Source organism: Leucopleurus acutus (genome assembly GCF_964270905.1).
Source record: "Leucopleurus acutus genome assembly, chromosome: 6".
Classification (NCBI taxonomy): domain Eukaryota; kingdom Metazoa; phylum Chordata; class Mammalia; order Artiodactyla; family Delphinidae; genus Leucopleurus; species Leucopleurus acutus.
In genome coordinates, this window is record NC_139149.1 from 114,563,532 (window position 1) to 114,581,684 (window position 18,153).

General features: G+C 51.1%; 1 protein-coding gene across 1 annotated transcript in view; it reads right to left on the reverse strand.

Moving 5' to 3' along the window:
* The window catches only part of DRC11 (dynein regulatory complex subunit 11), a gene marked incomplete at both ends in the record, with an annotated part of 159,482 nt that overhangs the window by 14,776 nt on the left and 126,553 nt on the right, over window positions 1-18,153 (reverse strand). Inside the window, 2 exons of the mRNA XM_082841611.1 lie at window positions 696-873; window positions 11,177-11,263. Coding sequence (XP_082697737.1) covers window positions 696-873; window positions 11,177-11,263 — 265 coding nt within the window. The remainder of the gene's footprint in view (window positions 1-695; window positions 874-11,176; window positions 11,264-18,153) is intronic.

The following is an 18,153-nucleotide window of genomic DNA, read 5'->3' on the forward strand; positions in this document are numbered from 1 at the left end:
ATGGAGGCTCAGAATGTCAGCCTACTTCTCAAGGTCATCAGCTATTCGGCGGGACAGCCAGGATCAGAACCAGGGCTCGTCAGAACCCACGTGCCACGGCTCTTCCCAATTTCACTGCACTGCCTCCCAGGGTCACTTTTTTGTATTGTTCCCATTTTAAAATAGGTTTCAAAAGAAGTGATTTTGAATCTGTCTATCCAAGGGAAAAAATGGAAAAAAAGTAAGCTCTTGTTGTATGTAGTGTTTAAGTAAATCAACATTCCTTGGACTGGTATTTTGAGCCTGGACAAATAAAATCGACCAGGTGAAAAGAAATGCTTTTGCACGGGAAAGACATCGCCACCGCGGGGACAAGCTGAGTGGCCCTAGTCCACCCATGAAAAGGAAAATTCTTACCCACAGGGGCTTTTGTCTCCTTCTGGGCTCAAAATAATAACCCCTGTCCTGTTTCCTTTTGTCTTGGGTAAAAAGAATTACATTAACAACAGGACAGAGATCTGTTGCTCTTGGGACCTGGTGTTTATGTTTATGGCTTGGAGTTCGCTGACGTCCTGGGGCACTGGGACTTACATCACCTTCTGATAGTCACTGGGTGACGAAGGCCACCCTCCTGGCTCAAGCCCACATGCCTGCAAGCCCACACCAGACGGCCCAGCTTCGGTTACTGCATACTGGAAGGGGTGAGGGGTACTTGCCATATCTGGAAGCATAGTCTGGTCTGGGAACCAAAATAATTTTTTGATAAACTTTGCAAAGAGGTTGAAGTTCAGCGTCAAAAGGTCGCTGTGTTGTCCCCACAATCAGAATCCTGTCATCTGGTTTCAGGAGCTTCAGGATTTTGGGAAGCTGTTTTTTCAGGCGCTTAGGTTCCATCTGGGAGGAAGAGAGAGGGGAAAAAATAAGCCCACACATAGAAAAAAAGAATCAAGAACAAAAGAAAATATAGCGTTGGATGCACTGTGGCATACATTTGTTAAAAAGTGATGCCCAAACACGCTTTCTTAGAGTTTGCTCTGGGTCGGGTCTCGGGACGTGGTTCCTGGTTTGCATGGTCTGAACTGCTGGCTCTTCCTTTCCTTAAATCTGGTGTTCCGATTTGGAAAGGGGGAAGGAAGGAAGCACCTGACCGAACGTACCAGCATCTTAACCCTAAGAATGGGAAACAGGGCGGATTTCCAAGCGGAAGGAAACTGGCTGGGATTGAGAATTGGTTTCCAGTGTGTTCCTCTGAGATGTTTTGAAGGTGAACTCAAGATTTCCTTTGCTGACGGCTGTGACGACGAGGACCAAGGTCTTGGATCTCAGATCTGAAAACAGCTGGTTACATAAGAGTGTGAAACTTCTCTCTGAAGCAGTTTGGGTGTAGTTTGAACCTGTATTATTTCAGTATAATCACAGCACTAATGAGGGACAGGAGTCAGACTTGAGGTACCTGAGGGAGGATAACTTCTGGCCTCTGGGCGGGGTGGGGGGCATGTCAGATTTGGCCACGTTGCCATGGCAACGCATGGGCTTTAAATCAACCACAACTAGTGCAGCAAGAGAAGAGGAAGCGGCTAGGGGTGATGGGGGGGCCTCCACAGAGACACCCAAGAACAATCTGGGCCTTTTTTGCTCCCATTTGGCTCAGGGGCAATTGAGCCAGAGAGTTAATGATCCCACCTATCCTGGGGCTTTCCTGGAACCGCCCCAGCACATGTGAGCTACTCTATACAGATGAGGTCGCCTGTTGCTTGGCCCTGTGTGTCCTGCACACCTGGCCGGAAGACATCCCCGCACGTCTGCCTGCAGGAAGGGGCTGGTAACATCTAGGGAAGGGAGTGGGCGTGGGATAAATTCCACGCTCGAGAATAAACGCGAATGGCAGGAAACTGGAGGCACGGGGGTGACAGAGCTGTGCACGGCTGCAGGGCCTTTGGGACAAGGACCCTCGTGTGCTGGGGAATCTGTTCCCTGGGAGGCCCTTTGGCTGCCCCGTGGAATTGGGAGTCAGACCTGGAACGGCAGCCTGCTGGGCAGAGGGAGGGAGGGTGGTGTTAGGAGTGTGGTCTGCAGGGCGGGTGTGAGCTGGGTGGGTGATGCCGGGGAGGGAAGGGGGAGGGAAGGGGCTGTGGCCATGCAGGGGGCCCAGTGTTGTGCCCCTTCCTCCTTCCTTTTGTTTGACCAACAGAAAGGCCCAGTTCCACGTCTGGATTGACGGGGTGCAGGGAAAATACTGGATGAGAAAAGAGCGAGACGCCGGGCCGAGAGGCCGTTCGGAGGAAAGCCCAGTGGGAAGTTGCAGAAACTTTTGGCTCCAATGAGGCAAGAGGTTGGGGGCTTGCCTTGACCTCCCAGGACAGCGCAGCTTGTTACTTCCCGGCCCGTCAGCCTCGCTCATTACTTCTTGCGCCCAGGCTGCTTCCATGGTACTGGTAGCATCGACTGCATGCTTCCTGTGTTCCAGGGGTCTTGCTCGGTGCCTGACATGAACCTCCTCACCTTATCCTCGCAGCCACCCCAGGAGAGGGACCCGTTCTCACCCTCACTCCGGAGATGCTGGCCTGAGGCACAAGGAGACCGAGGGACATCCGAGACCCAGAGTTCATGAGCCGGTCCCCAGCTGCCAGCACGGAGTTAGTGACTCCACAGCCTTGCTCCTGCCCCTGCTCTGGGGACCCTGCCTTTCAGAGGGGATGTGTGGGGGGCCTTGCTTGCCCCACCCCCAGTTCCCTTCCTGTTTAGGGGCCTATAGAGATTGAGCGCTGCAAAGGAGACTTCGAATATCTATTATTGTTATATTACGTTATCTATTATTACGTTTATATCATTATCATGGTATAGATCAGCTTTATTGAGATGTAATTTACATACCATATAATTCACCTATTTAAAACGTATGATTCACCAATAAAATTAAAATATTAAAAAAATAAAATGTATGATTCAGTGTTTTTAGTATATTCACAGAGTTGTGCAACCATCACAATTAATTTTAGAACGTTTTCATGTTCGTTGCCCCCAAAAGACCCCACCCATTCGCAGTCAGTGCCCATTTCCCCCCAACCTCCTTCTGCAATCCTAGGCGATCACTAATCTACTTTCTGTCTCTACAGATTTGTCTCTTATGGATATTTCATAAATAGAATCATTCCATATGTGTCTGTATGTGTGTGTGTGGCTTCTTTCATTCAGGGTAACACTTTCGAGATTCCCCCATGTGGTGGCGTGTTTTAGGACTTCATTTTAATTGCTGAACGGTATCCATTGTATGGTTATGCCCCATTTTACTTATCTACTCATCAGCTGATGGACATTTGTTTTTCTTACGCTTTTTGGCTGTTGTGAATAACGCTGCTATGAACATTTGTGTATAAGATTTGTATGGACTAATGTTTTCGTATCTCTTGGGTACGTACAGAGGAGTTGAATTGCTAGGTCTTACGGTTACTCTCTGTCTAACCTTTTAAAGAAATGCCAGACTGTTTTCTAAAGCGTCTGCACCGTTTTACAATCCTAGCAGAGAGCAGATTTAAGTTTCTCTGGACCCTTACCAACACTTGTTGCTGTTTTTCTTATTTTTTCCTTTTATTTAGCCAACCTGGTGGGTGTGAAGTGGTATCGGATTGTGGTTTTGACTTTTACTTCCCTGGAGGCTAAAGATGTTATTAGCATCTTTTCACGTGCTTAATGGCCATATGTACCTTCTTTGGAAAGACGTGTATTCCAATCCCTTGCCCATTTTTTAAATTGGGTTACTTGTCTTTTTTTTTTTTTTTTTTTGCGGTACGCGGGCCTCTCACCGTTGTGGCCTCTCCCGTTGCGGAGCACAGGCTCCGGACGCGCAGGCTCAGCGGCCATGGCTCATGGGCCCAGCCGCTCCGCGGCATGTGGGATCTTCACGGACCGGGGCACGAACCCGCGTCCCCTGCATCGGCAGGCGGACTCTCAACCAGTGGGCCACCAGGGAAGCCCAAGGTTACTTGTCTTTTTAATATTGAGTTGTAAGAGTCATTTATATTTTCTAGATACAGGTCCCTTGTCAGATTAATGACTTGCAAATATTTGCTCCCATTCTGAGTCGTCTTTTCACTTTCCTGTTGATGTCTTTTACAGCAAAAAGTTTTCAGTTTTGATGAGTTCAGTTTAAGTCTTCTTCTGTTGCTTGTGCTCCTGATATTGTATCCAAGACACCATTGCTTGATCCAAGGTCACAGAGTTATGTCTCTATTTTCTTCTAAGGCTTTCATAGTTTTAGCTCTTGCTTTTCGGTCTGTGGTGCATTGTTGGTTAACTGTGTGAGGTAGGGGTCCAGCTTCATTCTTTTGCATGTGGCAATCCAATTGTCCTAGAAGCACGTGTTGAAAAGGCTATTCTTTCTCCATTGAATTGTCTCGGCGCTTCTGTCCCAAAAGGCAATTTTTTTGTAAATGTGAGGGTTTATTTCTGGACCAGTTCTATTCCATTGGCCCATATGTCTCTCCTTAGGCCAGTACCACACTGTCCTGATTGCTGCAGCTTTACGGTAAGTTTGGAAACTGGGAAGTGTGAGTTCTCCAACTCCGTTCTTTTTCAAGATTGTTTTGGCTATTCTGGGTCCTTTGAATTTCCATATGGATTTTAGGATCAGCTTGTCAATTTCTGCAACTAAGGTCGCTGGAATTTTGATGGGGATTGTGTTGAATCTGTAGATCAATTTGGGGATTCTTGCCATCTTAACAATAAGTTTTTCAATCCATGAATATGATGTATCTTTCTATTTATCGAGGTCTTCGTTGACTTCTTTCAACAATGTTTTGTAGTCTTCAGAGTAGAGTCTTCAGAGTAGAAGTCTTCAGAGTAGAGTCTTCAGAGTAGAAGTCTTGCACTTCTTTTGTTAAGTTTATTCCGATATTTTGGATGTTATTATAATTGGAATTGTTTTCTTAATTCTAATTTTAATCTTTTCCTTGCCAGTGTATAGAAATGTTGCTTTTTGTATATTGATCTTGTGTCCTATCCTGCGACCTTGCTGAACTAGTTTATTAGTTCTAATACTGCTTTAGTGAATTGCTTAGGATTTTCTGTATACAAGATCATGTCATCTGCAAATATAGTTGTATTTCTTCCTTTTCAATATGGATGCCTTACTTAATTTTCTTCCCTGATTGCCCTGGTGAGAACCTCCAATATAATGTTGGATAGAAGAGGTGCTCTTAAGGGGAAAACATCCAGTCTTTTACCGTTAAGGATGATGTCAGCTGTGGATTTTTTTGTAGTTGCCCTTTATTAGACTGAGGAAGTTTCCTTTTCTTTCTATTTTTTTAATCATGAAGGGGTGTTGTATTTTGTCAAATGCTTTTTCTGCATCTGTTGAGAGGATGGTGTGGTTTCTGTCCTTTATTTTTAATGATATAGTATATTACATTAATTGATTTTTGGATGTTAAGCCTGGGATAAATCCCACTTGGTCATGGTGTATAATCCTTCTTCTGTGTTGTTGGATTCAGTTTAAAGGGACGTTTTGTAATGTAACTCACAGCAGAGAAAGAGATGGGATTTTTACAGCAAAATAAATCTCACAGGCTGGGCCTGAAGCCAGATCACCAGGCAGCTTCTGATCCCTTCCTCCTGCCCTCACAGAAGTCCAGAGGCTGCCTGGCTCCATCAGGAGGGAACAATGGCCCTGCAGGACTCCACCCAGGAAGCATGAATGGGGGTTGGGGACAACAGAGGAGCTTAAAAGAGGGCAAAGCACAGGAGAGGGATGACCCAGAATGAGACTCCCTGAAATCCCAGAAATGGGCATGAGGATGGAAACCTGCTCTCGAAGGGGCAGCTCCCCAACCCCTACCCCAGGTCTTTGCAGAAACCTGCTTTGCTCAGACCCATGCCTCTGGGCGGCCTAGGATAGGGAGGCATGTTTGGTGGACTTGACTTTGCTACTGAACTTCCCTCAGGGGTCGGGCTCTGTGCAAAAATGAAAAGCTCAAGGAACAAACTCCACAATAACAGGCAGATGACGTAGCAAATGGTTCAGTGCACGGGCTTTGGGTCAGACAGATCTGATCTCAGTCTTGGTTCTGCTCTTAACAGATGTGTGACCTTGGGCAGGTTACTCAACTTCTCTGAGCCTTAGTCCCTGCATCTGAGAAATGGGAATAATCATAGGTCCTAACCTGAGGGATGCCATGAGGAGTATACAGCATGATGTGTCTGTCTGACAGGTGCTTGAAATATAAGTGCTGGTAGGAAATCAATGCTAGGTCTGCTCTATTGAAGAGAAAGGTTTCTAAAGGGGAGAGTCAGAAAAACGGGGGCTTTATAATTTGAAGGAAACTAGCAACATTGCCAACGGGGCTGAAAATGACGGTGTAAAAATCTCCCCCAGTTTCCACTGCACTGGATGATAAGGCGTCAATTGCTCATCTCTGAGGAGCTGCCTCTTGGGCCTCAGGCCACTGAGGAAGGACCTCTGCTGAGATTCTGGAAGAATATTCCTTATAGGAATATCTACACCTGTGCCAGGAAAAAACCCACTGCATTTAGACAAGGCTTGGAGAGTCTGGAGATATTCAGAATTCATTTTACCAGGGTGGATCCAAAGCTCTCTTATGAAAAGTTGTTATACTAAAAACGTAACCGTCTGAAAAGGCAGGAGGGGCAGGGTCATGTGGTAGGTGGTGATGGAGGAGGAGTTGGGACAGGCCCTGCCTGAGTCGGCAGCACCGTGGGGGAGGTATCCCATGGGTGATTCTGGGTGATGCCGGGTGACTGCACCCGAGCCTCAGGGGAGAGCTGCAGGCTGGGGATGGAGTGGGGGCACTCGTTGGCTCAGGGGTGATTTGTTAATCTGGTGCCCAAGGAGGGCGAGGAGAGCAAAAAGGTCTGTGGGCCTGAGATGGAATCTCAGTGAGCACCAGTGTATTTAAGGGGGGGGTGGAAGTGCATGGAGGAGACACGGAAGAAAGTGTTGGCAGGGTGCGAGGAGACCAGGAGAAGGCTACGGGGGCTGAGGGAGGACAGAGCTTTTTTTACAAGCTGGGGCCCACTGGCGAAATGGCTTTCAAAGAAATTTGTGAGAGCAGTTTCCATGGAGCTGCAGAGCATCAAGTGGACAGTGGTGGGTTGAAGAGTGAGCGGGGATGGTGAGAAGAGTCTTTTAAGAAGCTTGACGGAGAATAATGCAAGGTGGCAGGGGCGACTGGGGTGTGTGTGGGGTGCACATGGAGCTGCCCAAAGACCGGTGGAAGAAGGACTGACCCCTCACACAGTTAACCTGGTGAGACTGGAGACTACTACTCTGTGGGGGCAGACACATGCTTGCAAGGTCTGAGCCCATCCCCAGCAGCCTGGTTGCCATGGTGACAGTGGTGCAGTCCTGCCTGTTCTGAGGCAGGAGATGCTATTGCTGTCTGTGTCTCCTGACAATGGCAGGGATGACTGAACTTAATTAGCCTGTTTGGATAACAAATGTTGATCCTGGGCCGCGTCCAGAGTGATATCTTCACTGATGGCGAGTCCCATTAGGAGGGGGTGGAAATGAAAGGTGAGTATATTCAGCCAACACTCTTCTGCACTTGGGCCACCCCTGTTCCGGTTCAGAGCCGCGTCCATTATGCATGAGACTGGTGTGCTCATCCATCATGTCAGCCAACATCCTCCCCATCACCTGGCAACCTCCTCAGCCGCCCCCACCGCTGGACCTGCCAGCCCACACCACCTTATCATTGGGGGCGATTTCCAATTAGTGTCTGACACCCATGCAGCAGTTTCCATTTGCTTTTCTGTGGCCAGCTCCAACCCAGCCAGCGCTTCCCTCGTGGAGGCCCTACTGTCACGTGGGCAGGGCTCCTGCTAGATGGAGTCATGAGGGTGACGGAGCAGAAAATGCATCAGCAGCCCGTCTTGCCTCATTCCTTACTGCCTTCGCCTCAAACACCAACAGCTGACCAAGGCTCCAGCCTCAGATGGTGGAAAGGAGGTCCCTCCTCCTGGGAGGGGAGGGAGAGGGCGCTGTCCAGGCATCTGCCAGGTCCCTGGGGGCTGGGTGTTGAGGACAACGTGGGGGGCAGGGGTGGTCAGGGTCCAGGGGACTCTGGAGCCTGACACATTTGCCTCTAAGACCTGAGGGCCCCTCGGGCAGTCTTCAGGATGTGGTTTAAAGTAGCCTGGGGGTTGAAGAGGGGAAGAGGGAGGACGCAGGTGTAGTAGAAGCGAGGAGGGTCCGACGGGAAGCCGGTGCTGACACTGTAGCCGCATCCAGGCAGGGAGAGGGGTCCTGCCTAGGAGTCTGAGCTCTGCACTTGACCAGCTGTGCACCCTCTCGGGCCTTTGTCCTCTTCTGCAAAACAGGAGAAGGCCGCCTCCCTCCCGGGGTGCTAGGAGCTTCCTGACCTACACCTTGTGCCCCTGGGCGTCCTCTGCCTGTGGCAGCAGCCCTAGGGGTCCCGGTGCCCGGATCTGCACCCAGGAGCCATCGCTGCCACCTGGCCTTCTCCGTTGCCTCCCTCCTTATGCCTGCATGAGCCTCCACACTGTACCTCCTAAAGGGCCTGAGCCCCGAGGTGGAGGCCTCGAGGGTGGAGCTAGTCATTGTGGGTGAGAGGTTTTTTCGAAGAGCGTTCCTGGAATCCCTCCAATGCCCTGGGCGGACGCTGGGAGTGCTCTGTGTTGTGGCTGTAGGTGGTGGCTTCTCTGCAGGTGGACATTCTTCTCTAGGTTTCAGCACCTTGGGGATCGGGGGAGCCTTTGGGACGGAGGCTGGGCTGGGTGGTAGTAAGGACGCCGGGTTCCTGGATGGCCAGGTGATGCAACGTGGAGCCGGTCGTGCTACCTCCTGGTGCCTCTCGTTGGCGGATGCAGCTGCTGCCCTTGGAATTTGGTGATCACCTCCAGAGCATGGACGTCCAATGCTCATGACTGCCCCAGGCCCTGGAGGCTGAGGGACTTGGGTAAGGACAGGAGTCAGAAGCTGGAGGTGGGGTGGGAAGGAGAGGAGAGCTGGTCCAGCACTGGCCCCAGAGGCAGGAAGGCAGCAGGAACCCTGCAGCCCTGCTCTCCGAGGGGCAGGCCCAGGACGTCGAGCTGAAGGATGCCCAGGCAGCGGTTCTCTGCCCACCGTGCTTTCCCCTGGCCGGGGCACTGGAGCTGGGGCCGCTGCACTGCTGCAGGGGTGGGCATGCCCCTTGCAGCTCTGTCTGTGCCTGGGCTGGCTCAGGCCCCCAGCCGGCCTCTGGACATTTGGGGACCCAGGGACCCTTCTGCTTGTATTCATCAGGCATCCTGGGGTTTTCCCAGGTTGTGATTCAGTCCTCAGTGCAGTTAATTCCCCGGACGGACGACAGACTCTTCTAATGCAGAGGTGGACAGAATAAATGTCCGATTGGTCCACAGCAAAGGCCTTCATTTTCTGCAGGAGTAAGACTAGTCGGTGACCATATCTGTGGGAATCAGATTGTGCTGGAGAGAACACCTCGGGATCAGCAAGGCAGGGCCTATTCAGGGGAGGGTTCTGGAGACCCTCCTTTGCCGGCTCCCTGCTCTTTCACAGTGACTCCCCTTGGGGGGGCATCTACTGAACTCACATCTCGCTTCCTGCCTGACGCTCCCTCAGAGCCCGCCAGCCCTTCCCCCAGGGCCCCTCTGGCTCTCTCAAACGGGTGTGTCCATCCCTCTTACTCTCGACCCACTGAGGGGTACAGATGAGCAGACGTAATTGTTGGCGACAAACTGACAGCTCGAGGGGGTCACGGGAGAGAATTCGAGAGGGGCTTCACGAACTCAGAGGCTATTCTCTCTGGAGCCCTTTAATTAGATACTTAAGGAAGTGGAAGCTCAGAGAGGTTAAATTACTTGCTCAGGGACACACAGCCAACTAAGGTGAAGGGCAAAGCAGGCCGGGAACATACGTCTCCTGAATTCTCATTCTCCAGGCTGATGTCCAGTGCGAGAGCCCTGGCCCATTCACGAGACAAAGCTTCTGGTGACGTGAAGTGTGTGACACCTGGATTAAACGCTGCCTTGCATCTCTCTTTAGATTTACCGTAGTAACTGCTGCCTTCAAGTTCGCATGTATGTGGCCTTTTAAAGGATTTATTTTATTTTGTTAGTTGTTATTTTTTTGTGTGTGGTACGCGGGCCTCTCACTGTTGTGGCCTCTCCCGTTGCGGAGCGCAGGTTCCGGACGCGCAGGCTCGGCGGCCATGGCTCACGGGCCCAGCCGCTCCGCGGCACATGGGATCTTCCCGGACCGGGGCACGAACCCGCGTCCCCTGCATCGGTAGGCGGACTCTCAACCACTGCACCACCAGGGAAGCCCTATTTTGTTATTTTTTTTAAATTAATTTTCATTGGAGTATAGTTGCTTTACTGTATGTGGACTTTTTTTTAACGTAGCAACTTCGCCAGCAGAGGGAGCTACCTACCAGATTCCCAGATTAAATAATAAATGAGTCCTCTTCAGAGTTTCTAAAATGACAGGGCAATCAAGGCTCATTTGGGGAAGAAAAGATTCAGCTTTCATTCTTTATCCAAATCATCTCTACCTGCTAAAAATGATGTATAATACATAAGGAGCAAAAGTGATTAAAATCCTTATGAATTTAATCAGAAATTCACAGTTAACCACTATTTGCTTTGGTGCAAATTGATGTGGAATAACAATCATGTGTATCTGCAAATTTTTTTTAACTTGTGGGAAATTTGCTGGTGATTTGCCGGGGGAAGTGCGGGGGAGGGGAGCCATTGAAAGGAGAGAAAAGGAGGAAGGAAGCAATTGACAGAAGACTCCCCGGGGACACCCAATGTGGGGCGCTTGGCAGTTCTACGGACGGTCTTTGTTCATAAATTGCAGGCCTTTTGCTATTTATTATAATGAACAATAGGAAATCCTAATAATAACTCCTATGTGTGCCATTTGCTGTAACTGAGTACAGTTCTCTCAATTGTTTCTTACCCCTGAATCGGTAGGTTTGGGTTTAACGCTCCCCTCCCCCCTTTTCCATACTTTTTTTCATTTCTTCTAAATTATGCCTCGTAAAATCAGACACTGGATCCTTTCAAATGCAGTCAAGTGCTTAGGGCAGAGAGACGGCTGCCCCTCCGTTTCCTTCCTCCCTTGAAAAAGCAAGACCGTCTTGATAAAACGAGGTAGTCCCCGGTACGGGGCCCCTTTGGAGGAGGGAAAGGGCCACATTAAGAAATGAGAAGCCCTCACCTTCCTTTCGGCGTTGGGGACTTTTTTGTAGAAGGTTTTCTCGGTGTCTCCAATCCACACCACGGAGGGCTGGAGCTGGCGGGCCACCTGCAAGGAGAAATGGTGGGTTGTAAATGCATTTCCCTCTGGGGTGCACACTTGACCCCCGGCAACAGCAGGACTCGGCGGCCCGCTGTGTTGGCTCGGGGACGGCTGGCGTGGGGTGGGGGGGCTCGCGGGGCTGCACTGCGCATACGGCCTGTAGCCTCCTTCACCGCGGGATGGGGGCGCTGCCCGGCCCTCTTCCACCTGTGGTCAGGATGCGCTGGGTGTCTGTGCGTTCTGCTCCTGGACCCCGAGGCTCGACTCAGTTTGGCTTGAAATAAACCAATAGTTTTCTGCTGCAAACGAAGGGAATTGGGCCAGGACTTTTAATTACAGCCTACGCCCCGCTCCCAGGTTGATTCAAGTTTGCTCATTTCGAGAAAAGCTGTTTTAGCACCAGGGCCCCCGTGATGCCATTTGTTCGTCCCCGTGTGGCTGCGCCTTTGCGGCCGTGGTTTCGTCTGGAAGGTGGCTCTGAGCCCCTCCAGGGCGAGCGGGGCTTCGTGACAGCACTGGGACTTACCGTGGGCCCGTGAGTAATTGCCACACACCTAACAATCTCTTCAAAGCGGCCCCATGAGAGCAGAGTTCGGGTATTGTTGCAACAATTTGTGCTTTGTGCAAAATGGTGACAGATAAAAGTGGTCTCCAGCCACAGCGAATACAGTGTTACGTACTCCTATTTTTATATTTCTTTAAACATCATTAAGGCAGCAGATATGATTCCTAAACCAAGGCAGACATTTAATAAATGACGGAAAAATCGCCGGGAACACTGGCTGAGTCTGTTTCCGCCGGCACTACGTACCAAGGGAAGCAGATTATGCATGTTCAAAGACAAAAGTGGATTCAGCTTGCTCCCCGTGCCAGTCCGATCCCCGGGCTGGCCGTATTCCAGTCCCACACACGCCGGGATGCCAGGACGTTCAGAGAGGAAACGGTACCAGACAACCACTCTTTGGTCAGCGTTATTCTTTAGGCCCTGAGCCACAGAGTTTAAGAATTCAGAATTACAAGGTTCAATCCCAGTACCCGAGGCAGCGTGGCGTGGAGCAATGAAAACAGCGAGCGAGACAGGCCCGGGCCACACGCATCGTACAGGGCATCACACACTAGATTAGGGCCGGCACAGACCAGCACTTCCTCTGCTCGGAGGATGTCACCTGTGATAACTCATTTGAGCTCACTACAGCCCTCATGTAGCAGGTAGCGTTATTATCATCCCTGTTTACAGATGGAGAAACCGAGGCTCAAAGACACTACATGACCTGTCCAAGGTCACACAGCTGGGAAGTGGCAGAAGCAGGCTGCGAGGCCAGGCTGATGGATGGCTGCCGGGTGCGTGCTGGGGGCGTGGCCGCGTCCCCGGGTCCTCTCACTTCCTCCAGCCAGATGCTCGAGCATCCTCCCTTGCCTCACCTCCCACGTCTAACCATCCTCAAGTCTATCCATCCCCCTCCTAATCTCTTTCAACCACATCCGTGCATCCATTCTCTCAGCTCCTGACTTTAACCCCCAACTTCTTTCCAGCCGTCTTGCCCACTGCAGTCAGCGGGGCCCACTCAAGGGTCAGAGGGGCAGCTCCAAGGAACCACTGTGCCACTGAAAGCTATTTGGGGTTTAAGTCAAAAGCTTCCCTACTTCCAGCCCCCAAAGAAAATAAGAACATGAGATACTTTACATGAAAGGTTTTCAGCTTCTCTGAACAAAGATACGTTACAATAACGAAGGCAAAAATCTTATTCTTTTCAATCCCTCTTGAAAATCCTAGCTTTAGAACGGAAACCAATGGAAACACAGTTTTCTCATAAACAGCTGTCTCCTGTCTCAGGCTAACTCGTGGCGCTCACCGAGGCAGCAGACCGGCCTCTCCCGTGTCCACCTGGCAAACACCGGATCTTCCATGGCTCTTATCTGTGTGCCTCTTTTCTCTAGATCCAGCTGTTCTTAATGGAAATTGCAGATGTGAGTACCAAGTATTCCAGCATTCCTTTTCTCTTTCTGCTTTTAACAAGGCAAGCTACATAGATGGGCTTGAAACACAGGCATCTTATTAGTTTGGGATAACTTTGAAAGCAGCAGTCTTATTTCTCGCACCTTATTTAAAGTTGTTATGAAAACCTGGCCGCACCATTCCATTGAATGGGAACGCTATGGATTGCTCCCCGAACTTGAGCGCTCCCTCTGAGCGGTAGTGGGGGAATTCCGCACTTCCTGTGTTTCTAACATGCACCTGTGAAGGAATTCCTTCCTCGGGACGGTCACCTGCTCTGGGGTTCCCAGGGCTGTGCAGAGGACCTGGGTGGCCACATGGTTTGGAAGGGCTCAGTCATTATCAAATGAGCAGAAAACATTTCCCAAGCGAGTTCTTTGATGTTAACAATACAAAGAATGGTCATTTGCAAATTGCCTTGAGATCTAGGACAGCACTGCTACTCCCTTTCCATGTACCCCACGCGGAGGCAAGGACGCCCCACCTGACTCCCCTTTATACATAAGGTGCCGAGGCAGAGAAAGAAGTCAGTAAAACCCCCTCCTCCCCCGGCACAGAGAAACGTGGAGCCCAGAGTAAGCCCTGGGTCGGCCCGACACCCCCAGACCAGCACCATCATCCAGGCAGCAGGCTCCCACGTTGCCATGGAGAGAAGATGCCTATTTCAAAGCATCTCCTCACCCTTGGCCCGTGTCCTCCTCTATCACCTTTCCCTCTAACAGGAAGAAGGGCTCTAAGACCATCACTGTCTTGTCCTCCAGAGCATGAATCTCTATTTCCCTGACCTTCCTCGGTGGCGTGCCTGGTCAGGGGACCTCTGGTGACCTTGGTCAGTTCTGGGCAGAGAAGAGGGGTGCAGAAGGCTGGGCCCTCCCAGGCCGAACACCTCTCCCACCAGGAAGAATGGAAGGAGCCGAGGCTCTTTTCCTCGGGGAAAAGAAGACTCAAGGGGGCAAGTGAGCTGATTTCAAATAGTTGAAAGGCTGTCAGGTGGAAGAAAGTCTGGTTTTATTATTTTGGGTCCAGCGTGTAGAATGAAAACCATTCTCACATTTTTCATTCACAACATTGATAGAGGGGCTTTGATGTGCCGGGCACTGGGGTAGGTGCTGGGGTCCCTGACTTCAAGGGGTCCCCACCAACAGAAGGGGAGGGCAGATGTGTAGCTGGGAGGGGGGCACAAGGAAAATGGGCTGTCAGCAAGGACCACCGATGACAGAAAGAGGGAGAAGTAGATGAGGAGGGTAAGTAGAAATGGAGACTGCAGATGAGGGTTAAAGGAGACAGACCTTCCAATGGTTTCCAGAAGGTCCCAGAGCCTGGAGAAGGGGATGCATCTGCCATGCTCAGGACAGGAGCCAAGGTGCGGGGCTAGGTGTGCCCGAATGGGGCTGCTCAGGGTCATTCTGGAAGGCGTCACAAAGTCCTTGGCCGTGCTACAGAGTTGCTTCTACCCTGGAAGCTGTGGAGAGTCTGTAAGGGTCTTGAATCGTGACCTTTGATGCTGGTTGTGTTAGAGAAAAATCCCCCTGGTGGGGTGTGAAGCATGACTGTTCCCCGGAGGCTGGGAAAGAGATGGGTGTGTGTGTGCAGATGGCATGGTGAGAGGTGAGGCTGGAGGCAGGGAGAGGGTTCGGAGGCTGTTGGAGGAAGAGGAGGTGAGACCTGGAGCAGAGGAGTGGCGGGGAGGGCAGGAAACGGACAGGAGGGGCATTTAGGATCTGCCAGACCTGGTGATGGTTGGGGGAGGGATGAGGAAGCAGGGGGTCTCCAACGCTGCGAGGCCTGGAGAATAGGAGGACGATGGCCCAGGAATCCAAACAGGGGACTAGATGAGGGATGAACGGATGAGGTCAGGTTAGGCCAGGGGAGCCCGAGGGCAGCTGGACATCCAGGCGGGAGGACTGATGGGTCTGGGGGACAGGAGGGAGGTGGGGGGCTGGAAAGGGCTCTGAAGATGGCAGCAGAGCCATGGGAATGGATGGAGGGGATTCCCAAGGAAAGGGGGAGAGGGGAGGAAGCCAGACCAGGGCTGCGGAGCGGGGACCCAGGGTGAAGACGTTGATGGAGGAGAGAAGGAAGAGAAGCCCCAGAGAGAACAAAGGGGCACGGAAGAGGGAGCCGTCCTGCAGCCCAGGGACGGTGGAGGGCAGTGAGGGGTGGGCGACGGCAGCCAGTGCTGGCCCAAGGGTCTGGCAACCAGGAGGTCACTGGTGGCCTTGGCAGGGTGTGGAGGGGACAGAAGCCAGGGGACAGGGAGCTGAGGAGTGCATGGGACAGAGACAGGAAACACTGGCAGAGTTTAGAGATGGCATTGGGTGGGGCGGTAAGGCGGGAGAGGATGACCTTCGGGGGAGACGCCTTCCCTGCTTCACAGCCACGGGGAGGGGAAGGATGCCTGTGGGCCAGGCAGGTGCTGGAGAGTCAAGGCGCATCCACGGGGGCACCAGGCAAGCAAGGCTGAGCTTTGAAAACACGTGCCCCGGAAATTCAGCCCTTTCTTATTGTCATGCACAAGCAGCGCTGGTTAGTAAAAATTTCGGAATACATATTCAGACAGGCATAAACACTCTCTGCCCCCTCCACTGAGGACAGCTCATCAGACCTTTCCTGTCTCTACAGACCTTTCTCAGTATCGAAACTTGCAAGCACAAGACTGTTCTTCACACACTGCTTTATATTCTTGTTCACTTCGTACGAAATTTATTTCTCCAACATCATTTTAGCAAGGGGTCTCATCATTTATCGATCTAACCCCTGTTTTTTTTTTAACATTTGGATGGCTTTCCGCCTTCTTGCTAAACCAAACAGCGCTTAGACGGGCGCTTTTGGGTCCATGAAGCTAGTCGGTCGGAGGGCCTGCCAGCTCTTCACGTCCTCACCCGTGTGGTCCACCTGCCCTCCCGGAGGCCCTCTGTTCACACTCTCTCCAGCCACAAATAAGTGGATCTGTTTTCCTACTCTCTTCTCAACAAGTATTAACCATAAAAAACTCTTTGCCAATTTGTTAATGAAAAATGGTAGCCTCTGCTATTTTAATTTTCACTTAGCAACGAAAAGGCTTTATTTAAATTACCCACAGATAGTTTGAGGTCACAGGCAATTAAATGTAATTAATTCGTAATGGAACTTTCCAGAAGTTACAGGGGATAGTTTGTTTCAGCCGCCAGTAGAGGGCTCTGCAGTCCTATTGAATATCAATTCCGGAATAAAGATGCGTTTCAACCAAAACGTGCTTTTTCAAGTTCTGGGAAGGGTTAGCAAACAGTTACTTCTCCAGCCATGTGAGTTTTGTGGATTTGATCTTTTGTGTTCTCCAAAGAAATGCTGTCAAGCATCCGCCATCGGAATTAGATTCTCTTGGTTGGGATATAATGGCTCAACAATGGAAACCAGTTTGTGTTTGGCACGCATGAATTACTAATTAGATCTGCCCAAATGACCCCTGGAAGCTTTGGGAGTTCTTTCTGAAAGGGTCCTATTTTGTTTGCCATAGAGAACCCCAGGAAAACCCAGCTCCGTGTTTCAGTGGTTGTGTCTTAGTTTACCAAACTGAAAAGGACCATCCATCCGCCTCTCCATCCGTCCGTCCGCCCTTCCATCCATCCAACCCGCACAGATTTTGCTGAGCATCTGTGGTGACAGGCAGGGATGTCTGGGAAACATGGTCCCGGCCTGCAGAGTGTGTGGCCTCCCGTGTCTGAATGGGAGCTGCTGGGCAGTCAGGCAGCCGTCAGCGAGGTGCTGCCATGCTGGGAAGGAGCTCGGGGGCGGTTACTGGGGGCGGGGGGCGGGGCTTAGCTTTCTGAACTATAGTCATTTGGATTCTGTTTCCGTTTAATATGTGAAGACATTTTGTTCTCTATTTCCATTATTTACAAATGATATTTTCAAACTTTCTATTTCCTTGCATTATCTTTTATGTGATTGTAGGAGTTACTTCAAGTCCTTGCTGGGTGTGAGCTTGGATAAACCGCGAATGACGATCACAGGAAGAGCAGAGGTGGATTAAAGAGTCAGGAGCCCGGCTGGGCTGACCCTGTATAGAAAGGAAGGTGAACTGAGGCAGAGGAGAGGACCAGGAGGGAGGCACAGCTGATGGACTGGGACAGGTGACATGGGGGAACCAGGTCAGCGCTGGTGCCAGGAAGCCACTGATACCATTGCTGATTATCAGGTGGAATTCGAGGGGATGGTGCCTGGATGGTGACAGGTGTCAGGCTTACAGATCACCCAGACTTTCCCCTGGGACCCCCTCTTCCCAGCCGACTCCCAGCTAATCCATTAGAACTAATGGATTCACGCCCACCCGCCCTGACTCTGTGCCAACTTTGGGAAGCACAGGGGTTAACGCCGGGGTGCAAGGCCATGCTCACCTTCCTCATGCACCTTTTAGCCACATTTAGGGCACTCCCCGCTCTAAGCGTTTCCAAGCTGGTTGAAAATTCTTTAATGCCTGTGACATCGACCCCGTTCCCATTACCCAGCACAGAACAAAAGCAGACGCAGCCACGCTTACGTGCCTTAGAGCCCACAGCGCGTTTCCACACACCTCACTGCAGATGGCGCCCGGATCATCCGGGGTTGGGACCCGCCCTTCCCCCCAGCCCAGCCGCCCATCCTCTGTGGGGACGTGTGGATGCTCTGACTGCGGCTCAGTTTTGCTATGAACCTAAAACCGCTGTAAAATGGAAAGTCTGTAGTAAAAAAAAAAGGTTTTGCTGCCTACGTGCGTTCCCTTCTTCAACCTGAAACTGTCTACACGACCCAGCGGGAGGGGACCCAACTCTCTGATAGCAGCCCACTGAGGGCTCATGGGCAGCAGCCCCCAGTTCCTGTATCGCCACACCTGATGCTGCACGAAAGTGGCTAAATTCTGTTTCTCTGTTTCCCTCTCCTC